The sequence below is a fragment of the Aythya marila genome (assembly GCF_965140915.1).
Source record: "Aythya marila genome assembly, chromosome: 6".
Lineage (NCBI taxonomy): Eukaryota > Metazoa > Chordata > Aves > Anseriformes > Anatidae > Aythya > Aythya marila.
Window position 1 is genome coordinate 16,202,027 of NC_139047.1, and position 26,520 is coordinate 16,228,546.

The window sequence follows — 26,520 nt, forward strand, 5'->3', positions numbered from 1 at the left end:
GACGTACTCCTTGGTGTAATCTCATCTGTCTCCTAGCAGCTTTCCTGTAGCAAGAGGCTGGGCTGAGCAGCTGCTTCTGTTGTCAGTCTTTGTTCTTGCAGGGGATGCTTTAGTAAGAAACCGCTGGCTGTATCCAGCATTGAAAATACCATCAGCTGTGTTGCCTAAACCAAACTTGGAAAACCAAATTTGCATTTCCTGGTTGGTAACATACTTTGTGCCCACCGGGTTGTTTAAGAGTTTAAGACCATTGTAAGTAAAAATCCATAAACATTAACAGTGATGTTTACACTTTATTGGGGGGAGGGGGTGGCAAAATCAGTGTAAGATACTAGTTTTAAAGTTTAGGCTATGTTATATTTGATTACTGGGATATCAGTACAATGAAAGTTGCGGAATTTCAACAGTAATTTTGAAGAAGTTTTAGTACATCATATTGTGCAGGGTTTTATAAAAGATTCTTGTTTCCAAAGATGTTATTGGGGTCCACATATTCTTTAACAGATCTCAGCATTCCCAGGCCAACATCAGAGATGCTCTCCTTCATCCAGCGCTTCCGCAATTTGCCTACTGGAAAAACAAAAACAAAGCGTTTCAATATATGGCAGGATTCTAGGAGCCAATCAATCTTGTGACCATGAATGAATAAACACTGTGTGATAAATGCTTTTATTCAAAAATGAGAAATGTTTTGCTTTATTTGATTTATTGAGCCCACCAGACTATCAAGCTCATTAAGCTCAGCATACTCCCAGAGGAAGACTGTGTTCCACACTGTCTACTTTCTTTAGAAACTATGAAATTTAGATGAAGCTTAGGCTGAAATTACATGTTCTATTAAAATAGCAACTTGGCAGTAAGTCTTGAAAAGCTACCAAACTAATCTTTTGAAGTAGAAAACCGAAGATGAGATTGCTAAAAAGAAGAACCCTCATGCCTCTCAACTGCTTTAAAGTAAGAATGTTCTCAAAAATCAGGAACAACCTTAAAATAGCATTGGTTTAAATAATCAAAACTTATTTTCTGAAGAGAAGGCCTAAAGTCTAGTTTTCAGACAACAGAATATCTTATTTTATTCCAAAACTTCTACACGGGCTGGCACTTGCACATGCTATCACACAAAAGCTTACTTTCCATGTTAAAAATGTATATTCACAACAAACAGCAATTATAAAGCAAAGCTGAAGCACTAGCCATTTAAGAACTCATTTCACTAAATTCCCACAATAGTTCTGTTAAATGGCCAAGTGTTCATATACTAATTAACCAAGTCATCAACTCTGATTTAACAGATCATGCAAAATAAAGGCCATTCTTTCATTAAACACAGTATAGCATTTAGCTTGTCAGCCTAAACCACAATCCATTTGTCAGTATGATGTGATATAGTAAAGGTTTGAGAGGCAGATGCTTTAAGAATATCTGAAGCTAAATTCAAGCCATCTTTTGTGCCCTGTTCTCAGGGTAACCATCAAACTGTCATCAGAATAATAAATTACAGGGACACCTCTGGAGAGCAGAGTATATTTGTTTATACCTTAAGGGATGAGCTAGTAACAATGCCAACTGAAAAAGCAAATAACGTGAGAAAGAGTGAAATTTGCAGTTTAGTAAGAAAACAACTACTACCAGCATACATGTCAAGAGCAAAGATCATAACCGAAGGACAAAAGCATTTTTCATGCAATAGGAACTGTGGCTGTATTTTGAAGCTTGGCTCAGAAAATATCCCCATCTGTAGGAAAAACACCTCTACAATTAGACTGACCAAGTTGATGCAGTTGCATTTTATCTGGGAATACTCTGATTCTAATACTACCAACACGCACAAAAAAAAAACACCACACCCATACATATACAAACAACCAGAGATAGATGGATGGGGTCTGACCATCACCTCAAGTCACTTACACTGGCTCATACACAGGCAACTGAAGAACAGTCATTACCATTCTCAACTGTTATCTGTAATATAGTTTCAGTGAATGTGTCCTGTGGTTATGGATGTAATTGTCCTGAAAAGACTGCAAACAACTGCTCCAACAAGATGGAGCACATTAGAATCACAGCAGGATGCCCAACAGCTAGCATGCCTGCCTCTTTTACACCTCCAGTAATAATGCAATTCCACAAGGAACTGAACTACTGTCTGAGCAGCACCAAACAGTCGTTGCATATTTAATGAAGTCGCTCACCAAGTGCTGGAAAACAGAAGGTGCTTGGAGTGCATCATTAGTTCTGTCAAAGTGATAATTTACACATCTATCTTGTCAAATTTTCTATGGTTTATACTTTTGCAATAATAAATCTAACATACATTTGATTAGTGAACTGGAAAGAAAAAAAAAAGCTGTACTACAGTTACCAGTGGTCCTTCACAAACATGTTCAATGAGAAGATTTTAACCCCTTGATAACAGCAGGTTGAGCCCCTGCTCCTAATATTCTTACCACTAAGATATATGTGGATTTTTCAGCTACTCCAAGTTCTTGTACCAGAATTAAAAAATAAGCTGAAGCAATTTTGCTTTTCAGATTTTATGTAATTGGATGGACCTGCTTAGAAAACAGACTAAATGAAAGAACAGATTTGTGCAGATGACAGTAATACAGAGAAAAACAACATAGCTTGTTTCACTTCAGGTTCGTTCTGCCTTTTGAATATTCTTTTCCTCCTCCGTTGAAGGATAGATACAGTTAAGTAATTCTAAGAAGCAAAATCACTTAACTCCACTCTAAGCCTTGCCAGAGAACGGCTTTGGGCTCAAAGAAGACACAACCTCTCCAATAATAAAAGGTCTCAGTTAAGCCTGATTTTTCCATGGACTAGATAAAACCTTTCAGTTTCTACCTACAGAAAGTAGACCATTTAGTTTTAAGGCCTGGATGATGCCATTTATCTAGAACTGACAGGAGACAAAATTCACATGGTTTTATATGCTACATCACAACGGAATTAGTAAGGTTCTCAAATCAGCGTAACATTGTGCAGGCACTGTAAACTGAGCATACAAGTTACTCAGCTATACACACCATTATACACACAATATTTGTTGAAGCAACTGGCAACATATAAAGTCTTACATACTTCCATCTTTTTCTTCTGAAGACACCTAATTTGGCATCTTAATTACCCAAAATGAATTATGACAAAGTTAGTTTTCAAGTTTTAAGCCTATAAAGTACTCTGTTCCTGAGGTGTGCTACACAGACAGCCACCCCATAAAACATTAATTGCTAGGAAGCCAGAAAGTGTGTTAAGTAGGCAACAGGACTGAGACAAGCCAAATTCAATGTAAAGCCTAGCTTGTATTACATAGAGTGCAAACACCCTAGCATGACAAAGAATCCACTTCAAACAAATCAAGTACCTCGGACCAGAAAGTCAACAAGTTTGTTCAGTAGCAGCTTGAAAAAGACAGTCCACGACCTATTTTTGCAGTTAATTTTCAGGTTTTATTATCATTATGGTGCATACATGAAACAAACATGTAATCTGAAAAAAATAAATTATTGTCCAGCCCATAGCTGGTTTTATTAGAGAAGTTGTTCATGCTTTTAGGAAATAAAATGCCCCTTGGTGAAGTGAAGCCACGTACTGCTCCCATAGAAGTACTAACATTACATTCTCTGCCAAAAATGAGTTTCCTATGTGCATGAGTTTTTAAAGAGAAGTGCATTAGATGGACAGCACATACCTGCTGGCCACAAAGGAAGCTAAAATGGGAGAAAAGCTCTACTGGCTCATAAAGGCTATGCTTGTTTGTCTTTGAAGATGCATCTGGATGGCTGCAAAAAAATCTGGCTGTGAGTGGAGCTAGCAAACAGCAGGCAGCAATCAGTTTTCTCACTTTAGGAAAATCAAGTACATGAACACACAAATGGTCTTCTAAAGGAAGTTTTAGTGTAGCTGATGGATCCCAGGAATAACTCTACCCCTCGTGCAGATGAAATTTATAGCAGTGTGTGGTCCCAGAGGAAATAGGCTCTAGGGCCATGAGCAGTGCCACTAGGCTTCCTCTGCTCCAGTCCTTCCAACTTAAAGAGGCTGTTAGTGGAAAACAATAGCTCCGCAGAAGGAGAAACAGTAACATAGGTCATAAGAAGGACGAGGCTCTTCCAGCTGTTGAATGCTCTTCCTGAAGCTGGTTGTCTCTATGGGAAGCATCTTTCCTCTCCTAGAAGTTGCTTAACAGGTTATTACTCTTCCAGAGAGAGCTCTGGAAGAGAGCTGAGAAAGGTCAGTGCATTAATCTAATACTTCAGTAGAAATGGAGTACATTGCACCAGCATACTTGGAGTATGCTACATAATTAACACTTCCCATCACTGTCCAACATCTGGCACACTTTCACACGATGCCTGAACAACTCAAGTTCTTTCAAGTTCTGTGCTGAAGAATCAGAAAGCCTTTGTGTTTATTTGGTGAAAAGGAGCACTGAAAATAACAATACCATTTAGACTTTCTACAGACTACGGAAGAAAATACAACTGATTATACTATTTCATGATAGTGTTACTTCAGGTCTGACAATTGTCAGAATTTAAGCTTCTCATTCTAATTAACAAGTAAGCTCTTAATTTATAAAATGACGGTATGGTCAGTCTCCAGAGCTTAACTTAAAGCTAAGAGGATTTTTTTCATGTGTAAAGAAAAGAAGGCTGTGTCCAATTCCACCCTCCTGCCCCCCAAGGAAGTTTTATAATTGCAGATTTTGTAGTTTGTGTGGATTACTGTGCTATACGCCTTCAGCCATGGCCTCTTAATGATACCAAAGAATTGCAATGTCAAACATGCAACTGAAGGCACATCAGTTTTACCACTTTTTTTTTCGCCTAAATTTTTCTACATAAACTGCCAGGAAATTGATAGTATACCTAAACCTGTGGAGCCTGAGCTATATTAACCTCTATTCTAGTCAATCTGTCTAGAAAGTGGAAGAAAATTAGTTCTATTATGTTAAGTATCTAAATGGAGTCATTTTGCTCAAACCCACAAACTGATAATTGTTTCCTTACGTAACCAGTTGTTAGTTAGAACATTCCCCTCAATGGAAACAATCTATTTTTATTTTTACAGAAGTGCTTAGATTGGTAATACAGAAGGAATCAAGCCCAAATCCAGATAGCTCCCTTCAGATGGCATACTCCAAAGCAAATACTATATATATATATAAATATGATCTATATAATATTTATAAACCAGTCCTACCTAGTTATTATTTCCTCAACATGTTATTTTATATGTACAAAAAAAGCATACATTTTATTAAAACAGGGATTCAAGAATGCAAGGAGTGACATCATATGAGCAGTCAGTCTTAGGACTTGCCATTAGAAAAATTGTTTACCTAAACTTAAACTTGTATCTACATTAGGTTGTCATTTCTAATGCTGCATTGAAAATGCTGAGTTTTAGGTGCTAACTGACTCTAGCAACCTGTACATACAGGACTTTCAAGTCTAAGGACGCTCATTGGCCAGAAAAATAAAAGGATTAAAGCTGTGTTCAAAGACGTACATAATCACTTCCTAAGTGCATGGCATAGTAAAGGCAAGGTGAAAACCACAGTCAAGACTGTAAAAACTTATGTGGGAAAAGAAAATAAGAAATGATACAACTTATACATCTAATACCTTTCAAAAATGTTTTAGTTAATGGCATATTATGCCATAGCATTGGCTAAAAGAGACAAAGAAAGCATAAGAAACCACTTCAAAGTCACATTAAAAACTCCTTTAAAACCTGTAAAAAAAAATTCAGCAGTTTGTTCACAAAAAAATAGCAAGAAACAGACCTACAACATTTAGACAAGATTGCTGGGATCGTGAAAAATCTGATAACCTGCTCTACAAGGGATCAATTCCTGATGCACTGGAGTATGGCTAAATTCCCCCAGCATAAGAAATGTTTGCTTGGTCAGCTACTTATTTTGGGTGCATTTTTATAGCAACGCACGTGCCTTAGATTGCTCATAAATGCAAGTTCTGTACATTACATAATCCAGAAACACTAAGTGGAAAAAAACCAATTCTGACATTTAGTGATTAGATGTAAATATTTGAAAGTCAAGAGTGAGGAAGTTAATCAAGTCATTGTTTCTTTTTTGAAAAGAAAAAGGTCATTTTTAAATTGCAGCATAATAGAAATAATATTCAGATATTATCCAGAAGTCTGGATTCTCCACCCCAAAATACAGGTTATTGTTATATTGAAAGGGCAAGTTCATTACACTAATGTGTATGTCTGGCTTCACTAGAATGACTTGTGTCCCTAAGATGCTTGCTTTAAGAGGCTGGTATGGATACACTTCTGCGATTTCTTTACAGGAATGTTCTTCCACTTACATATTGCGAAGTGTGATCTGAAGTGTAATCCATTAACAAATTGCAGTTATGCTTCTTTTAAGTTTTAAACCTCAAAAGGTATCATGGAGGGGATCAGGAAATACTCTCAGAGCATTGCTAACTGAGTCCTGCCTAGAAGCTAGGATATTTTTCATTAGCTTGGGGGAGGAGGGGAAGAGAAGAGCTATTGGGATTAATTTTCTGAAGTTAATCCTTATAAAATTAAGAGCATCACTATTTTAGTTTTCATTACACAACAGCTACCATGGGTATCCTGCAGTTAGTACTTTTCCAGATGTAAAGTAATTTAGAGCTTTACACATCTCAAGCTGTCATATATGACCACTTCTTCACTCAGAGTGGATGAAGATTGACTTAAGCAGGCTTTGTATTTCCTATAGCCTCAAGTCCCAGACTACATCTGTTTTCTTTGATACACAAAACCAGAGTTAAAATAGCTCCATTTATCACAGCATGATTGTAGGCAGACAAACCAGCCTGTCTGTTTCCAGATAGTGAAAACAACTGTTATTAATCACAATTACAAGACAAATACTAAAAGAAATTGCACCACTATTTTCTTTTACCCCACACAATAGACTGGCCTTAGCAGTGCTAGGAATGACAAGGCCTGAAGGTCAGTAAATTAAATTGATACCATTAGGCTAATTTTCAGCAGCACATATACAAAGAACAGGGTAAAAAATGGATCTTGTGTATCATACACCGTCTTGCACTGCCAGACAAAAGACACTTAAAGCAGAAAATATTTATCAAGAATTAGGCAGTCATGTATCCAACACAAGTATGAGAAGTCTGATAGAAACCAAATTTTCTGAATCTGTGGAGCCAAAAAGTAAGTATGTAAGTGTGTGAAAATGCTACAGAAGTATTTTTTTTGTTGTTGCTCGACATGCTGTAAACAAGATTTCATATGGTGAGGGCAAATACATCCAATCGTGACAAGCTACAGCTGCTTCTGAGTTAACGGATGAAATGCTAGTCACAGTAAATCATGGCTGCCACAGCAGGAGAGAGCACACTAGTAGATCATGAGGGCAATTCCACATCCATGTGTGAGAACTGACCAGTCCACCAGAATAACATTAAAAAAATCAGTGGATAATAAAAGCATATTAGAAAAAATATTGAAACCATTTCCACTCATGTTATCACTTATCTACATGTCTTCCAATATCCTGATATTGCTGAAGCAGACAATTGCAATTTCTATCACAAAGATGTATGCCTGAACACAGACCTAGATTTAAGTTTCAAGCCCAGGAAATCAGCAACATGTTTTAAAACATTGCTCCTACAAAATTTTGATTTAAATTTTACACCATTAGAATTCTTCCCTCTGCTCTTATTTCTGTGGTCAGGCAATGCCAAGACAGTTGAGAGAAGAAATGTATTTTAAACTGAATAATTTGAAGAAGTTAGCTACACAAATCAAACCAAATTTAAAACAAATCTTCCTGACACTTGAGTTTATATCATTATATAGGGCACATGCAATCAAAATTATTAGGCTACCTGAATATGTGGAAGAAACCTATTTAAATTATCAGGGTAACACTTATACATGGCATTGGTTCTTAACATTATTATTGGTTCTTAACATTTAACTATTTAAAGTGCAAAAATAGTTTGCAAAGAGACTAACTTATGACAAATTGTTTCCAAACCACAAGAGAAGAAACCAAATAATCAGAAGTTAGCAGACAGGAAGACAGTACTGTCAATACTTGCATAACATCGATTATGCAACAGATAGTAACCTACAACATAGTCCAGTTAAAGTCTCCAACTCTTTTAGGCAGATACTTTCACTAAATGCTCTGGAAATAGGGCTACCAGTGTTCATCTAGCCACAGGGGACATTAAATTGCTTCTCTTAGAATTATGAAACTGGTATTCTAGTCTACACAAGTGAATGTGCCTTTGTTTGCACAAGGTTCAGTAGAAGCTTATTACTACCGTTTCAGGTTCTCAGACAGTCTTTAGACTTCATATCAAAGGTTGGCATTCATATATATACACCATATTGTGTGACTGGACATCAAGCAAACTGGGTCTAGTGACATTTCCCCTAAAAGTCTTTTAAAGGAATAGAAAGTTCCTTGAAAGACTTACAAAATATTTTTCCAGTAATTTCAATTCATATCTGTGAAATATTTTTCAAAATTCTATTGAAAAGTGTTTGATGTACTCGTGAATATTTACCAGTATAGAAAAAATTACCATTAGACTGAGAACAAGAACAATACCTCCATGATGATGTGACAAACTTCCTCCATTGGCAAGTATTTCTTCTCTAGCAGCCCTCTAGATGTGAAAGATAAGGTATTCAACATTAAATGCACAAGACATTTGGTTTTAGTGAAATGCTTGCTATGGTACTCATTTGAACAGGTATATGAAAAAATTCAGAAACATTTAGGGTACACACTAAAGGTGAACACTTTAGTTTAAGTCTGCATATATTAATATAAGTAGGGATTTTCAAAACAAATATTACTAAAACCAAGACATTTCAAAGCACATCTGTTAGAATAAAGCTATTTTTCCAGAATGGAATCACTTTCCCCTTGCCAAAATGAAAATAATCTAGTGGGCTGGGGAGCTCATCCAGAAGACGGGTATGTGCCTACTGAAAAGAAACCTAAAAAAGAGAAAAGTTTGAAAACAAAAATCCCCAGTGTGACTGAAGTTCTTTATTCAGGCTAGAGTTTAGACCAAGATTTTCAAGATTTTGGGGTCACAACTGACTACTCTGCTGCGTGTAAAGCTTTTGGCAGAAAGCAAAATTTAAATTTTTATGTTGATGAAGAAATATTCAAATACTTTCAAGCTAAAACACTCATCTTGCAGTCTTTCTACTACTTGGTGCACTGTTGAGGTGTACCTAACTAATGATCAAAGCTTTATTAACAGACTTTTGTGATCTTTCCTGCAAAATTCTGTTAACTTGGCCAAAGGGTCTGGCATATGCTAGAGAACATCAGCTTCAACCCTCCCCCTTAACTGTTGTTCTCGTATACATTACCTCAATTTCTTCATAGACATGAATAGGATCACTAATTCCTCTGTAGTTAAAGGCAAAGTAGAAGTAGACACATGCACCCGCATCGTAAGTCTGTGTGACCCTGTTGAAGAGAACTGTATTACAAACAAAACTTTATGGTATTAATCCAACCCCTATGTCTTACTACACAATCCATAATGTTACTCATTTTATTTTAAAAGGTAGCTTTTTTTGTTTGTTTGTTTTAAGAGTTTTGTTTCCTTTTTGCTCCTACCTCATAGGAGCAAATCTGAATCAAGGCTATCACTTTCAAAGAGCTGAAGCTCTTAAATTAATCCTGGTTTGCTTGTAGGCACCAGAGAGTAAAGTGTAAGTGTCAAGACTAATAAAGTGCCACTATTCCCTTGAAATAAGTACTCTTATATGTAACCTACTTGCAGGTTAAAGAGAAAGGTCACGATCAGTAGTGTTTCTACTATCACTAATAGATGCACTTTAAAATATCTAAGTAGCAAGTTTAACAACTTCTTCTGTAGTTCTGTTACTAATAAAAGATCCAGAAAAAGTGAATATTTAAGTTGTTGAATAGCTTACCTGCAGGTGGAAAAGGGAGCAAACTGAACACCCTTCTCTTTGCATTCTCTTACTATCCTTTCCTTTACATTCCTACAGAGGTCTAAAACTCTGCAAAAGAAAGCACATTAAAATATAAAATCTTAATACATGATTTTATACCACTTCCTAAAGAAAAATGTAACTTCAACATTGGTAAACCTTATACCTTTAAAAAAAAATCTAACAAAAAGAAAACTGCCGCATTCTAAAACTAGTTTTAACCACTTCATATTTTATTCTAAGAATAAAGCAGTCCTCCATCAAGACTTCACCAGCATACCGCTCCTGAATAGCGAATCTACTCTGAAGTACAGCAAGGAATGAAGGCTCTTTTCCATAAGGAATAGAAGGCAAAAAGAATTCAGCAGGAAATACAGGTTGCCCATTTCTTTCTTTATTTTCTCAGCAAAATAGCCTCAAACGTAGCTCACAAACACAATAACCCATAGTAGAAAGCTTGCAAATTGTAAGACCTTGTATACTTGGCTAACACCATAGCTTTAATATGTTGCAAGGCAAGAACTAGAGACTCCAGCTATACTCTGCCAGCTTGAAACATTATAGTCTTAATATGGTAGTGAGCCATTAAAGCTTGTCATAAGCCATATTTATTTTGCTTTTAGTGATTTGTCTTTCCCTCCCCACCTCAGCAGACCTGCCAGGTACATTCAAAGCACTAGAGCAATTTAAAGAAAGCATTTTTCAAATTGCTATTTCTTTAGTATTGTATTCTCCCACAAAGGTCTGCAACACTATCCATCCTGTGCAGTTCAGATTTTTAAACATTTATTGCAGATTTAAAGCTACTTTTCCAGCTGACAGGAGTAATATATATGAGAAATTTATCCGTTTAGTGGATGAGCAAGTCAAGCTAAATATTTTATTCAAGTATCTTCAACCAGTCAGGCAGAGTAACTGACTGATTTGTGGAAAACTGCATAGCTCTTATGAGTCAAAGTAGAAAAAAGTTTTGAAAGCAGTTGCTTTGGTAAGCACAATTTAAGAAAAGCATTTGAAATTTTTACAAAAAAACTCATTCTCTCAGGTAAAACCAAAATAAACTGGTAACTAACCAGTTAACATACTTCAAGATCTATAAAGCTAAACCAAAATAAACAGCAATTTTGCTTTAAAAATCAACCTCTTCAAATCTCTCCCACCCACTGGCTTACCAGCTTACATCACACTTTCCATAAATTCTACTTTACATCAAAAAATGTCAAGTTTAACTTAAAATCAGTTCAGATCCTGGTTTAAGAGGTTTCTGGCTTACCAAATGGACAGAAGCGACCAAAATCATTTTCTATGTTAAATTTTGCTATGGTCAAGAGTTTCTCAGCTACAGGTAACAGATAAAGTAACTTTTGCTCAGGATTAAGATATTTATACCAAGTTTATCTTTTTTGTTCTTTCATTTCCCTGCATTTCTGGGTTGAAAAACACCTTTTAAACATATCTAAATATTCTTGTGAGCTTCATTATAAACTTTTCTGCTTGAAATACACTGCTGATCCCATACATGCGGCTGCTTACCCCACAATACTGCTATTGAAACCATTACCCGACTTAGAAAGCTGGGCAATTTCAAGTCCTGGATTTGTTACAGTAAGTTAACCTAAACAAAAATATTACTGAATGCTTTCCTACATTGTATTTAGAAAACTGAGACATAATTTACCAGCAGCTTTAGCAAAAGCACAGCTGCAAGATTTGAGGCACATCAGGGAGCCTCTAATACACATAAGGCCTAAATTAAATTAAGTTTCCTCATGAGCAAGCATGAGTTAGGAATAATTTGAATGAAATCAGGTACAAGGTTTTAAGCAACTCTGAAGAATAGTCAGTTTACCTATCCCAAGGAACAGATGTCTCAAATGATTCTCCTATTACATAGTAATCCAGGCCCAGGTCCTAATAAATACAGAAAGGAAATTATCAGTAACATTCAGCACCAACATCTGGGATTCCAGTGTAGGCTACACAGCTAGCAGTTGAGCAACTTGAGATAGAACTGAATGAGAACAACACAGAAAGACGATTTAGTAAAAACAGCCATCTGTCCTAGTGACATTAGTTTATAGTTATGGATGTAGAGCAGATCTTCCAAGACACAGACAACAAACATTTTGATGTCATGGCTATAAGAAGACAGCTTGCCAGAGTGTCAGTACACTTGCACTAATCAAATATTTGCACCACTAGCATCAATCCAAGGGCTGCACTGTTCTAACCAGCAACATAACTAAATTTCAAATAAATATTTTCTATTAAGTTCTAGGTATGAAGAAAAAAGACAAGAAATAGTCTGCCCATTTTACCTATAGCCTGCTGAAATAAAAAGAAATTAAGAGCCTGCTGAAATAAAAAGAAATCAAGTGATTTGTCCCAAACTATACAAGCCAAGTAAAAAGTAGCACTCAGGATATATATAGCATTCCGAAAAAATCTCTTAAATCCACTAAGACTGAAGTTCATAAAAACAGCTGCAGCAGTTCAGACTAAGATCCATTTGTCCTGGAATTCTGATTCAAACCATGACCATAAGTGTATGTCCAAAGAGAAAGAACTGAGAGTATGTGCATATTTTGAGTATTCTCCCAGGCTCAGATTACTTTCAACCTGTAGATTTTTAAGTCTGATCTGGTTTATTTAGCTGCTGCCAGTAGATCCTCCTTCAAACTCGTTTTTTTTCTAACCTGTATCGGTAACTATTTTCTTAAGTGTTCAAATTAATGCTTTTAAGGTATTTTGCCGACAAAATTCTATGACATGGAAAAGATACAATCCTCTGGTGACAAGTTTAAGAGATCATTCAAGGCAACCTAAATACAGAATTCAGAGAGGATCTTCAAAAAGACATGTTTGGGTGTGTTTGTTTGTTTGTTTTGCGTTTTTTTTTTTATTATTATTAAATTAATATAAGTTTCAGCAGGAAGGCAAGAGGTGACCTACCCGAATGTAAGCAATGACAAATGTCAGCATATATCCTCTCTGTCCATTATCTTCTCCAGCTGCCAAGCCACTGCAATTAAAGAATTTAATTAAACTTTCCAGCAGAGTATACACAGGTTTCCAAAAATAATTAGAAAAAAAATATACTTTGATTATAAAAAAATATGTGCAAGTTTAGCTGTTTCTAAATTGTGTTACAATAGCCAATAGTCATAGCATCTCTGTAAATAAAATCATGTTTTCCACACTTTGAGATGTTCATAAAGAAGAAAGTTGGGCAGAACAAGAAACAAATCAGTGAAAAAAGTCAATTCTCATAGGAATAACTTCGTAGTTTAGTCATTCATTAGGCAACATCCTCCAGACTGTTCCTTTCTACCAGCTCAGCTAAGATGTCAAAACTAAGCTGAGGCCTTCAAACATCACAAAAAAACACAAAGGAAACAGACATAGTACATCCCAGATGTTCCTGTAAATGAACGTTTGTTCAAACTGTTTCTAAGTGCATGTTGGATTTGTGCACCTGTGTTCTTACATAATAGCAAGACTAATGGCTTAAGATCCCAAAAGTTTGTGTGATGGGTGGATGAAAAGGATTGAGCCCTAAAAACAAAAAGGAAGCCCTATTTTCACTAACCTACCAAATTAAGAGCATTATGAAAGTCTTTTTCGTTTGCTTTTAAGTACTGGCTTTTTAGAACAAGAAAGGGCAGTATATCTAAACTGTCTTCCTAGAAGTTCCTAGGAATCTGACATGTAGGGACATCCAGACAACTTTAAGGAAGATAAAACATTTGCCTTTTAGACACAAAACTAGAAAGTTAAACCATTAAACAACTAATAGTCTGAAATAGTGTAGCACAGACAGCACCCTCTAACAAGCCTTTAACAGCCAGATTTCCATCCCTTACCAGTACTTTGTCTTGAATTACCCAAATACAAGAGAACTTGTAGTTGAAGCCTCTTCTTGCACACATTAAAACTGAAGTGCCCTTTAAAATGAAGGGCAATGTTTTGTCACTGAAAGGTGACAAAAGAGGCTCACATTTCATGTGAGGAAGCAAGCTGCTCACGTGAAATCCCATTTTTTTTAAAGTGGAAAATTCAAAGCACAAATTTCAGAAGTTATAGCCTTGAATTGGATTTGACATATTTTTGAGAAGCTGAGACTAATACAAGCAATAACTTTCTTAAAAAGAAAATCGTGCATTTTTGATATATCACCTTTAATGATAGTTTTCATCACTGTTGTAATCAAAGCAGATAAGCAGAAACTCAGCCTACTGCTACAGCGAAGTATTTTCTATTCCTTTGTAAGAACAGAAAACAGCCTGTAGGACACAGAAAATCAGCACATTCCTGTAACTACATGAATGCGTCTTTTAAACAAGCTTTGTGTATTCATTTGCTCACATCAGCCATGCAAAGACTTAAGTCCTAATACCCTTATGATTTTGTCTTTCTATCCTCCATTTAAAAATAAATAATCTAGTTGTGCAAAGCATATAGCCTCCAGGCCCGTAAGCAATTACAAGGGGTAGTTTCCATTCTAGTAACATCAATTCTGTACTTAGTCAAATACTCATTTTGATGTAGTATATAGACAGCTGAAGTTTTTCTTTAAAGCTACCTATTAAGAATTAACACAAGACTTATTTATCAAAGTGAACACTCAGTACCTCATCAATTATTCCCACTTCAAACTAGTAAATTGAGAACAGATCTACACAGTAATTGCAACAAAAATGGTAACCTTGTTTTCTCCTGGACAGTTAACTCTCAGTTTCATGTGAAAAAAAATCTTTGAAAAGCATACCCAAACTTGGTGGCAATGTCATAGACTTGTTTTTCATGCTGAAGAACCTTCTCTCTGTCACCCTCGAAGAGCAAGGTAGCTACACACAGTATGTTGGGATCAAATCCTTTAAACTGCAAAGAAAAAATCATTGCATTATGTCATAGCTTTCGTGGTAGAATGCAATCAACAAGTTTTTGCTTTTCAAATACACAGTGTACCCTCTGGTTGGTAGGTGTAACTAAGAGGAAAGACTAGGGAAAAACATCTTTCAAAAAATCACCCTAAAAGCAAGTAAGTTTTTTCTTTACAGGACAAATATTTACAAGCCCACTGAAGTAATCTGTCACATTTTTTTCCTCCTGTCAAAAAAAAAAAAGGCAAGATAGACAACAGCTGTCTATCTACTCCTGAAGAAAGAACAGCTCATAAATGATTTGAGCAGTAAGGAGACATTTATATTCTATCAACTATTCCTTTATTAAAGCATGCGGATGACCATGACAACAACGTCACTGCTCTCAAAACAGTTGTATTAGTGGTGTACCACAGAAAATCTCTAAGCTTGGGCAAGTCCTACTGAGTGAAAATAACTTTTAAACTCATGGCAGGGAGCATAGCCCAGTGAAAATTAGAAAACAAAAGTTGTAACAGTAATGTAGTCAGAATGCCTGTTTGGCTTTCTTTCAGTAAAAAGTTGAAAAAGCAAGAGCCAAATTTGGAGGTGACACTAGTTAAAAGCATCCAAGTTAGAATTTCTAAAAATGATCCTACCACCCCAGGAAAACACCATGAACACAAATATGAAACTACACATCTTCCTAGGCAAAGAATCTGTCTCATTCATTAGTCCTACAAAGCCAGCATAGCTAACATAATTAGAAAGAAATACTGCTACTACAGTGATAAACTCAAATCCCAGGAACAGAAGTCTATTAAAATGCCATTCACTGTCCTTTCTCATTCTAGAACTATTTGTATTTGATCTAGAGTGAATCCTTCCTTCTGTTCTACTGTCTCGACTGTAATGCTCAGGAAGCACCTTACAGTTCTCTTGAAGAGGCACCAGAGGAACTAGCTACAGCATGATCTGGTAAACACAAACAATACCTAAAGCATTTGTTTATCAGTGAGGAGTCGCCAGCAATATGAAGGAATAAACCGGAAAGACTCTGTCCCTATTCTTGTAAGTGGTATCTGTTAAACAACTCTTCCATTCAATAAAAAGAATAGTGTTAGTCTAATGCGTTCTGTATTCTGATGTTTACTTTTCTTTAAGCTTAACTTAAAGTACTAGAGCCAACGTAATCAATGGTATATTCAAGCAAGAAACCAAGACACATGACAGAATCTTCATATGGCAAGAGATCTCAGAGGTTGCCACTATCCATGAGTCACAACGTGAATTAGGAGGAGCAATTCATAGATGAAGTGAATACGTGAAAATTTGAGTACCTTGGTCCCAGTACACCTGCCATATCAATCTCACAGTCATTAAAAATGCTTTCTCTACTCCCAGCTGGGAGTATCACTGTGCTATATAGTACTATATAATACTGTACCCAACTGGGAGAATCTCTGAAGTGCAAGTTGCTTACACACATCAGGAGACTGAGCCCTAGCTCCAGATGTGTCACCAGCTTGGAGCCTCTGTCAGTATTACATAGCATTTCTCTCATTTCTTGAAATGTTCTTTTCTACTTGCAGAGCTGGAAGGACTGGAATTGCAGTGGACTGTAAGCTGGCTAAATTGGTTCCAGTCTCGCTCTGTCACTGCCTTACTGTTAAGGCAAGACACACTAACCTCATCTACACATGTGAAAGGTGAAAACATCTGTGAGAATCTCTCATGGAGTAACTCCTCAAACAGAATATTATTTTGGATTAAACCACCCTGAGATTCTCTAACTAATCCTACAATCTGTTAGACAAACTCAGAGCTGCATGAGACGAAATACCCACAGTCTTGAATTCTAAGGATAGCATGCAAAGTTCCAAGCAGTATTAAACCCTAAAACAGTTACCTTTGTGATGTAGAATTTTTTCAGTCCATCCAAAAATGATGTAAAAATGGAAGCAACTTGTGGTTTAAGAGCATGACCTTTGGCAAGAAGTAGAAAAAAATGTGTTAAGATTATCAGTGCTCTTAAAATCCTAACTTCAAGGAACCAAAAAAAATAGCTTGACACATAAAATTGCAAGAATTATTTGGAGCACTATCATAATCAAAGGGACCTTTCTCTTTAGAAGATTTGAGAAAAGGTTTTTTTATTAATTTTTGAGAGGCATACATACAACTGCGCACAAATATTCCATTTGACACTTTAATTAAGGCTGTCGTAGCTTAGATCTTCACAAGTATATTGCACATGGAAAATTTTGAAAGAACACTTCATTAGTTTTATACTATAAAACTAAGCAAAACCACTGACCTTTTTAAAGTTATGCCAAAACCACTGAAACCAATAGCCAAAAAATGGTGCAAGTTAAAGAGTTAAGCAGTTTTTTCCTTAATGGTTATGTCACTTGCACAAAATTTTCTACATAAAGCTAGTAATTGCTTCCTTAATCACATACGGAGAACTAAAATTACCAGGATATATAAATGGTGTCTTGGAGTCTGTTAAATTAACATCTCTGCCTCAGGACTGGATTTAATTGAGATGAAAGCCTTTTACTGTTTGTTCCATTGTTTTCAGTCACAAGCAACTTCTGAACTCCCATTACTGCTTCATTTTTACAGTCTTGCATCTGGCCTACACGCTGTGAGCCCAATTCATAAAAAAAGTTATGCACCATTTACACGATACTTCCTTCTAAAATACTTCACGAAGTATTTCCTCCTGAATAAAGCATGAACTTCAGTAATTCATTTGCCTCCTTCCCTCTTCTGTAAAGAGGTACTCTCCTTGCAGATATGAGAAAACGCCAAGGAATAGGCCTCCAAGTACACTTAAGTGAGGATACAAAAGCAGCAGATAACACAAGGACATTAATTTATTAAACCACAATCTGTAAAAACTAGTGGAGTTAAGCCTACTTAAGAAAACCACAAGAAAAACTCCTCTTTTTCACCTTTTGCAGATGATTGTATAAGCTGCAACATCAGATCAAAGCCAAAGAAAAGATCTACTTATCTAGGGTTGGATTTAAAGCTTATAATTGGTCAAGTTTTCTCCCAAATAAAAATAAAGAACTGCATCTGCCTTCTGTTGTACACGTTTGTGAGAGAGTACAACACAGTGATGACCAAAGCAAGATGCAATGCTTGCTGGGCTCTCAGGTGTTAGAGATACTAACTTAGTTCAAAAAACAAAGCTCAGCTTTCTCATCTCCAGATTAATGCCATTTAAAGTCAAGATTCATTACTGAGGCTTTTCTTCAAACCAGGTATCAGATTCTGACTTGTTCTTGTAGTATTAACATATAGGTTTTCAAGGTCAATCACAATTCATTTTTTCATCTTCTGTGAATAATCAAAATCGCATGGTCTTAGCAAGTGCTTCGAGTCCTATGAAGTACTAGTTGTGTGTTGTGCAACTTTAGGTTCTCTTGAAGAGTGCCCTGAGCCAGAACACATCTCTTGCCAAAGTTTCTACCGTTAAAATGACAGCTTTCCATAAGAAGGGTTCAAAAATGATTGATTTTCATGTCTGACGTTGTCCTATTTACGTAATGTCTAGGTTTAGTAATACTCCAGTAGCTTTACTGACTTTCTATACTTTCTATATTTAAAAAATAAAAAAGCCAACAGCTTAATTCTGTTTGCATACAGTTATGGTATTTACCACGTCTGAACTTTTTTAAAAACAAAAGCCAGACAGCTCATTTTTGATGTGTCATTGCCTCACCCCCACCCAAAACAATCACTACCACAGTAGAATATTTTCAAAATAAACTGCTACTTCTCAGGAATCTGTACACAGACTGTGATGCTCTTAGGAAATTTACATCAACCAATTTACCTTCAAAGTAAGATGCCTGCATTCCGAATCTCCCCTGCACTCTGATACCTGACTACTTGTTAATATTCTTCACAACCAAATGTTTCAAGGACTATATTTACAAAACTATCATTTCCACGCCTTCAATAGCAAAAGAGAGGCAGTGCCTCCAGTTTTTCAAAATTCCCAGAAGACTACATGCTGTTAAATGGAAAGGTTGCAAAAAATCTTATACATCTATATGCAGAGCAAAGCTCTTTACTGACTATTGTAGTTGACAGTGTTTTTCCAGAGGCAAAGACAGATTTCTGTTTCTGAAAGTACGTATTACAGTACTACCTGGAATTTGAACGTAGGGATCGTTGCCTTTGTTGTCTGGTTTTGAGCAAAAGAATTCCCAGATGATACAAACTTCAAATACTAAGATAATCAAAGCTCTTGGGAACAGGTATCCATCTGAGAAAATCTACCTACTTACCAAACTGGAACTGTGCATTGTCAACAAGGCGAATTGATGCAGGAGCACATCTCTTGGAGGCAGAGTTAGGGGCGTTGGAGGAAGGAAGAATAAAAGATTTATGAACAGGTATGCCAAAAATCATGACAGTGACATTTTCATTTAAAAAGAGCATAGAAGAAGCAAACTTAACATCAGAGACCTATGGCCATTATCATCATTGAAAATTGGTGATGATAAACTTGTTTTCATTTGAGAAGCAACATCTATTAGGCATGTCTAAACATATCGCATAGAGAATTTTCAGTTTACACTCAAGGCAACACAGGCACAGTCCCATGATCTTTAACCTTCAAGTACTGAATGTTTTTCTATAAAGTAGCCATATTGCCATAATGCACTAAAGATACCATATTTGATAAGAGTATTGAGCTTAAAAATCCATTGAAAAGAGACTAACTGTTGTGCCTTAGCCCCAGTATGCAGTTAAGTACCACACAGCTGCTCACTCACTTTCCTCCAGTGGGGTGGAGGAAGAGAACCAGAAAGGCAGAAGTGAGAAAACTTACAGGTTGAGATAAAGGCAGATGAACAGGTTTTCATTTTTATTTTTTTCCCTTTTACAAGTAATGCAAAAGCAATTACTCACCACCAACCAACCAATGCCCAGCTAGTTCCCAAGCAATGGTAACTCCTGAGAAAATTCCCTCAGCTTTATTGCTGAGCTTGACATCATTTGGTATGGAATCTTTCTTTGGTTGATTTGGTCCAACCATACCAGTTGCATTACCTACAAACTTTTTGCCCACCCCCTAACTACTAGGGGAACAGAGTAGTAAATGTAGAAAGCCTCGTCACTGCATAAACACTGTTCAGCAACAGATAAAACCTTAGCGTGTATCACTGTTTTGGTCACAAATCCAAACAGAGCATCATATGGGCTGCTACGATGAAAATAACCACCCAGACCTGGTACACTAACATTCTGTCATCAGATCACAATTAAAATCCATGCCTGGGTCCAATCTAGTCTATGCACTACACAGAAGTCTGAAAAACAGTAAGAATAGCTGTCTTCTGCTAAGCAAGCTTCTAGGTCATACATATGCTTATAACATGCCATCTATGATGGCTGTGTCCAGTCACGTAGTGAAATATATAGCTAGAGGAATACGACAAAGCATGGATTTTAGGCTAGCCTCAACCTAATCACAAAGATATAGAAGTATTCCTCTATCACTTAATCTGATGCATGTTCACCCTCTATTACATTGATGATGTACATTTTGTCACACAACAGGAAAAAGGGCAGAAGGAAAAAATAAAATAATATCTCACCAGGCAGGTTGACAGAAAAAGGCTGAATGAGTGGTTCTAATGACAGCAACCCAGTATACAACCTGCAGGTAGCTTTTTCTTACATAAAAATAGAGTAATAAATACAAAAAATAGCTTTTCTGTTAGAGATCTTTGTAATTGCTAAAAAGATTGATGTGAGCAGCACCAAAAGAAAAGAATAAGTAGTTCAGGCTTTAGAAAGCAGTGAAACAGAAGTAGCAACAGAAGCTTAGAAATGGAACAATGTAAGCGGCTAATATTGTGGTTTTTTTTCCTCTTCTAAACCCATAGTTAGGGAATAGACACTAGTTCCCTAATTGACTTAAAATGTTGATCAGCCATTCAATTAAGCATTCCCAAACAGTCTGCTTAGATACCTTTAATAGGAAGAACAAGCACTAGCAGTAGAAGCATGTGACAGAAGAACTGGCAAGTGCTGCTGACTAGCATATACATGTCATTCACATACCGGTTTGAACATCTGGCTTGGAACATTAAGTCATTAATTTAGACCCATCACTGGAAAAATGTAAAGCTGTATTTAGTTTGGCATTAATTAAAACATTTCTGAAATTACTTCCCCAATTCAGGATATACAGTCCTCCTTTCACAGAAGTGATTTGGTATGTTTTGCACAGTGCCAAGGAAAGTTAGCCTAGGATGATAAAGAAAGAAGCTAGCCAGTGTAAGATTTGCTTGGAAGCAGAGCCATCAGGAAAAACATTACAATTTGTATACCCGTGTCCAAGTTCTGTTACTTGAAATCCACTTCCCTGTTGTCTGATCATGCTACTCAGAAGGCTCTACCTAAATACTAAGACATAAGTACAATTCCACCTTAAAACATCCAGCTCACCCAAATACATTTCTGTGCTTCAGGTAGTGCTTTCTACCCACTGCAAACATAGGTCACATCCTTCCACTGCATGACTTTTGTTCCTTTTCACTTTAGAACCATGAATTCAACTGTCCTTTACTTGTATGCTGCAACTGAATTCCTCTAAATGCTGGTCACTTTCTACATAGCCTTAAATGACTCTCAGGATAAAACTCTCCTTTGAAGGAGATAAAGAGCCAAAATCTCTGTGCTGAGATATGCTAACAACTCCCACTTTTTTTAAAAGAAGCCATCAGAAGGCATATCCACAATTTGGCTAAGAATGCCAAGCAAATGATGGTCATGATCAATCATCCATCGCATCATTTCCAAAAGCCTCATTGGCCATATATACTTATGAGGTTCATATCCTCTTAACTCCTTTCCAGTAATTGATAATTAAGACTAGAGCATCAGCATACTCCTAGCCCTAGATCCTGGACTAGGTTAGAACCAGCATTCTTGCATGAATTCAGCATAAAGCTTCTCCTTACCTGCTTTGCCACTTCCCTCAAGCAGGCCACCCCTCGTTCAAAGTTGGGGAAGACCACAGAGCCATACTTCTGGTATTCAGGGAGTGGGCGAATCTTTATTGTAACTTCAGTGACCACTCCCAACGTTCCTTCAGAAAAAAAAGGAAAACTCAGTAGTAAAGTCCTGCAAGATAGAATTCTTGCAAATCACACAACTCAACCAGTGTTTACCATAGCGTTATAAAGTACCGTAAGTCAGAAAAATTCAAAATTTCAGTATTCAAAAAATATTCAAAAAGTATTGACAAATCCAAAATTCAAAAATTCAGTACTGCAGTCGTAAGCAATTTATTCCTGACAATTTACATGGTGAATTCTTACAAACCCCCTCTAACTCATGATGTGTACAGTAGATGTGTACAGTAACTCCACAGATCTGTTTTAAGCACTTTTCAGAGTTGCGTAACTTCAGTCCTAAAAAAAGTCTCAATGTATCATCCTAACACAAAAATTCACGCCTGCAGAATGCCACCCATAGACACACCAGAAGCGACAGCATTACATATATTCAAACCATCAAGCCATTACAGAAAATGAATTCAGATGCACTTATGTGAAGTTACTGAGTTTATACCTTCAGATCCCATAATGAAGTGATGGATATCAGGTCCTGTTGACATGCGAGGTACTTGACAGTTTTTTTCAACTATTCCTCTGGGAGTTACCATTTTTATATGAATCACCTGTTTAAACAATATACAATAACTATACATACTAGCATTAAGTACAGATTTTTCTGTATATTTATTTTCTATCAAGCATGACATGCATTTTATACAGTTCAGTTCTGCAGACTTCATACTTTCTGTAGGCAGCCCCAAAAGAACTTTCAGAATAACCTCAGGACTGTTACAAACAATTATCTCTAATGCAGCATGGTTTGCCCACACAACAGATTGCTCCAAGTTCTATGCCAAATCCAATCAATTGTTGGCCACAAGCAGACAGTACCAGTTAAGGCTGTTTTGTTTCTCAGTGTAGACAGTGCTCACCATGAATACTAGCGTTTAAATTCAGAACACGCATAATACTTCAGAGAGGAAAAAAGAGATGGCTTGCAGCAGAAGAAATGTTATTTCTTGCTTAAGTTTTGCTTTAGAACTGTTGCTTGATAAAGCTAATTTAATTTAGTCATCAGCTGATACAGAAATACTTCTACTAGGAAGAAATAAAACAGTGAAATACTCTGTCAATATTAAGTCTTCAGTAAGACTCATACATATTTAAGATTTTGTTTTTATTCTGTACTAATTTCTTTCCAAAAAAATCCTTCTTTGGTGCAGGTGAAGCTTTCAACTACAGTAAAATTACTGCATTTCAAACAGTGGCACTAAAAATTTCAGGCACATGTACCTAAGTAATTTTCATCCTGTTCTGTTCGAGAATTTTGTTATATGCATTTTATGAACTGGTGATTCTGTAACAAGTGGATTTTAGGCAGCTTATATAACACACTATTTCTAGATGTAAGATTTTCTCAGAAAGTAAACACCTCCCTAAAACTTCTCACTGTGACATCAGGAAATTCCTGAACGTTTCTGAATCAACTTTCAAACCTATTTCCTCCTAATGAAAATTTCAGAAGCTACATTTTAGTCTGAAGTTATGCTCTTGTGATAGAAAAGCCTTCTGCTTCACATCTCCCAGTCCAAGAAAAACAACACCAGACAGCAACACTTCAGGCAGTAGGGTACAGATGATACTTAACAAGTGCTAGCAGTTTTAGTTCAACAAGACCTACTGAATAAAAACTACTTATTTGCTGCCAAGCTCATTCGCTGATAGTCAAGTGTTTGTTCTGTGCACAGAACAGACGTGTTTGTGAACTACAAGATGATGAAAAAGCCTGAGGTGATAAAGATACAACTCAAGAAAGTGTGCTGCAGTAAAGGGAAGGGAGAAATAGCTAAGAAAGGGCTATTATGAGAAGAGCTAGAAGTTCAAAGCAAGGAGGCAGGATTTGACTTCGGTATACTCACTAAAAAGTATGTTTTTAATTCAAAATGCTTTAGGAAACAATTTACCTGGGTTAATATGAAGATGAACCATTTTAATGCTTAAAACAGATTTAAGAGTAGAATAATGCCATTCCCAGTCCCTTGCTTCCTTCCTCATTGCCCCCATATACTGCGCAGTGGGATTACAATTCACTGTTGTGTGCACACAGGATCAATTAGATCAGTGTGCTGGTTTGAAGAAAAACAATCTACAAGCCTATGGAAGTGGGAAGGCAGATCAAACTAGCTTGCTGTCAACATGTAGTGATTCCACCAGACAACTTCAAGAAAGCACAACAGGTAGGAGAGAGCGTGCACCTTTTGAAACAACCCTACAAATTTAACAGAATTATTACACTGGATTAATAGAAAGCATCAAAAAAGTGGAAGAAGGCCGCAAGGACAGGATAAGACAACACAATTCCTGAAGTTAGTCAGTGAGTACCAAAATGAAAACTGTATCACTTGTTAACAGACTTGCAGTTTATTCTTCCTTCTCCCTCTCACTTCATGTCATTACATAAATTAAACCACCAATCAAAAGAATAATTAATTAGAACAAGTATTAAAAATATTTACCAGATCTTCAATGTTTCCATAGATGTTTTTTTTCATGCCTGATGCTCGTGTTGCTACCCATCCTCCTAGTGAACTGAACTCCATGGAGTCTGGTTCATGGCCTGTACAGAAGCCACTTTCACCAAGCTAAAGAAAGTAAAAATACGTTCTACAGAGCTTGCATTAGCTTACTATTGAATATTTTAGGTTTATTTTATTTAAAAAAGCAAATATCCTGATAACACACACAATTATTCTGGCACAAATTTTGCATTTCATTTATATATCAAAGACAAATTGATTCTGCTTCTCCTGTGTATATGTTGTGCTATATATCAACCTATAATACTCCTCCCCCATATTTTAAAACTAAGACCTCTATTGTTTGTAAGAAGGTGAGAATTCAGATACATACAGAAAAAAATTATAACTAAGTAACTGCCAACTTTGCACAAATGCTGCCAATAAATAAGGCACTTAATCTCTTGTTCTTTCCATTCTAATGTGATATGCAGCAGGTCTGCAGAAAATGTGAGCAAATTGCCTGTACTTAATTCTCTCAAGGAGTGATGTGTTTTAATATACAGCCATCTGGTTGGGCTTCCTGTATGCAATGCTGTCAACTATTTGTGAGGCAGATCATGCATTCCTGTACATTAAGTAGTCACTTGTTTCTCATTTTTCTGTATTAGCTTGGCTTTGCCATCTGCACAGCACCTGAGGTTGATTGGATGCCCTTCGAATTGCAATACCAAAGCTGTTGGACAGAAAGAATTAAAGACCCAGCACTTTCACGTTAAGTGATAACTGTGTTAGTGTTTGAGATGATCAATTTGCAGTGGGCAACTGAAATACCCACATCCAACTAGATACCACATAATGTGGGTTATTAACTATGTTCTGTAGCACAACGTGATTCTAACTTTAGTGACTGTTTATGTCTATGTAATGGCTACGTGACTCATCTAGCTCGTGGTCCTTTCTCTTACTGGAAGAGCTTGTGACTTTAAGTGCTTCCTGATGACATTAAGGAAGTGCTGAAGCCTTGTCATACCCGCAGAGGACAAGAAATTTGCTTCACTCACAGCTTACAGATTTCTACAAGTTGTACAAACATAAGCACAGCAAGAGACCATGTTTTTGAATACTTGTAACTGACTGGGCATGCACAAAGCAGTAGATCCAAACACTGTGAATAGTGTTGTATAAAATAGGACGTGCTACAGACAGAGTAGAGCAGAGATTGTGTTATATACTTTTCAGATGAAAGAGATAGCCAGCATGGCCTGCTTATCCACAATTTGTATATACTAGCCTTTCCTATCGAATCACAATAGGATTCATAATACTCCTTCCCAAAATAAATAAAAATAATATATATTGTTCTATCTTTATTATCCTTTTGTCACCTTTGATTCTTTCCTGTTGGCTATTAATCCACATCCTATTATTCTGAGAAAAGCAAGCAATTCAAGGCTCCTCGATAGAGTCCACTACAATATCTGGAATTATGAATCTATCTTCTCATCTCACATAAAATGGCGTCTTAATCACATGACTATCACATGTAATTTTAGCTAGTGTAGTGATCATTTATTTTGAATGCCCCATTCAAAAACAGCCTAATTTTTCATCAGTGTCTGTTATTTGTTTAGAATTCAGCTCCTGATTTTAGTTAGTGTTGTAAGGTTCAAAATAACTGTTAGTGAGGAAGCCTACTAAGGAAGATCAGCACCCAAAAAAAAAGTGTGGTGGCTTTTAACCTGTATGATTTTCACAGCACAGTTTCTAGATAATGCCGGTAAATTCAGTTATGAAAACTGAAGTTGGATTTTTTTTTTCCTTGTATGCTCACCAAAATTTCATGTCAGTACTATCTCCTAGAAGACAAGGAGGAACAGAACTAAGATGCTTTACTCCTGCTGCTAATACAGTCCAACCTTAAAGTAAAATTCATTTTACTCTTGCATTTACTGTTACTCCAGCAGGGACTCATGAGAATTACACATTCCACCTACCTGCCACCAGAACTCAATTTCTTCCCTCCAAGCCTTGCCTGTTTCATACACCTGTACTTAC

At 36.5% G+C, this 26,520-nt stretch overlaps 1 protein-coding gene across 1 annotated transcript in view; it reads right to left on the bottom strand.

Moving 5' to 3' along the window:
• Nucleotides 1-280: 280 nt before the first annotated feature.
• AGPS (alkylglycerone phosphate synthase) overlaps nt 281-26,520 on the bottom strand; it is a 51,651-nt gene continuing 25,411 nt past the window's right edge. The window contains exons 9-20 of the mRNA XM_082763451.1: nt 24,463-24,588; nt 22,461-22,569; nt 21,848-21,975; nt 19,160-19,211; nt 16,762-16,838; nt 14,759-14,871; nt 12,943-13,012; nt 11,840-11,901; nt 9,970-10,059; nt 9,397-9,496; nt 8,618-8,675; nt 281-570 (exon numbers count right to left, since the gene is read on the bottom strand). Of these exons, the coding sequence (XP_082619577.1) occupies nt 449-570; nt 8,618-8,675; nt 9,397-9,496; nt 9,970-10,059; nt 11,840-11,901; nt 12,943-13,012; nt 14,759-14,871; nt 16,762-16,838; nt 19,160-19,211; nt 21,848-21,975; nt 22,461-22,569; nt 24,463-24,588 (1,107 nt within the window). The 3' untranslated portion in view covers nt 281-448. The remainder of the gene's footprint in view (nt 571-8,617; nt 8,676-9,396; nt 9,497-9,969; nt 10,060-11,839; nt 11,902-12,942; nt 13,013-14,758; nt 14,872-16,761; nt 16,839-19,159; nt 19,212-21,847; nt 21,976-22,460; nt 22,570-24,462; nt 24,589-26,520) is intronic.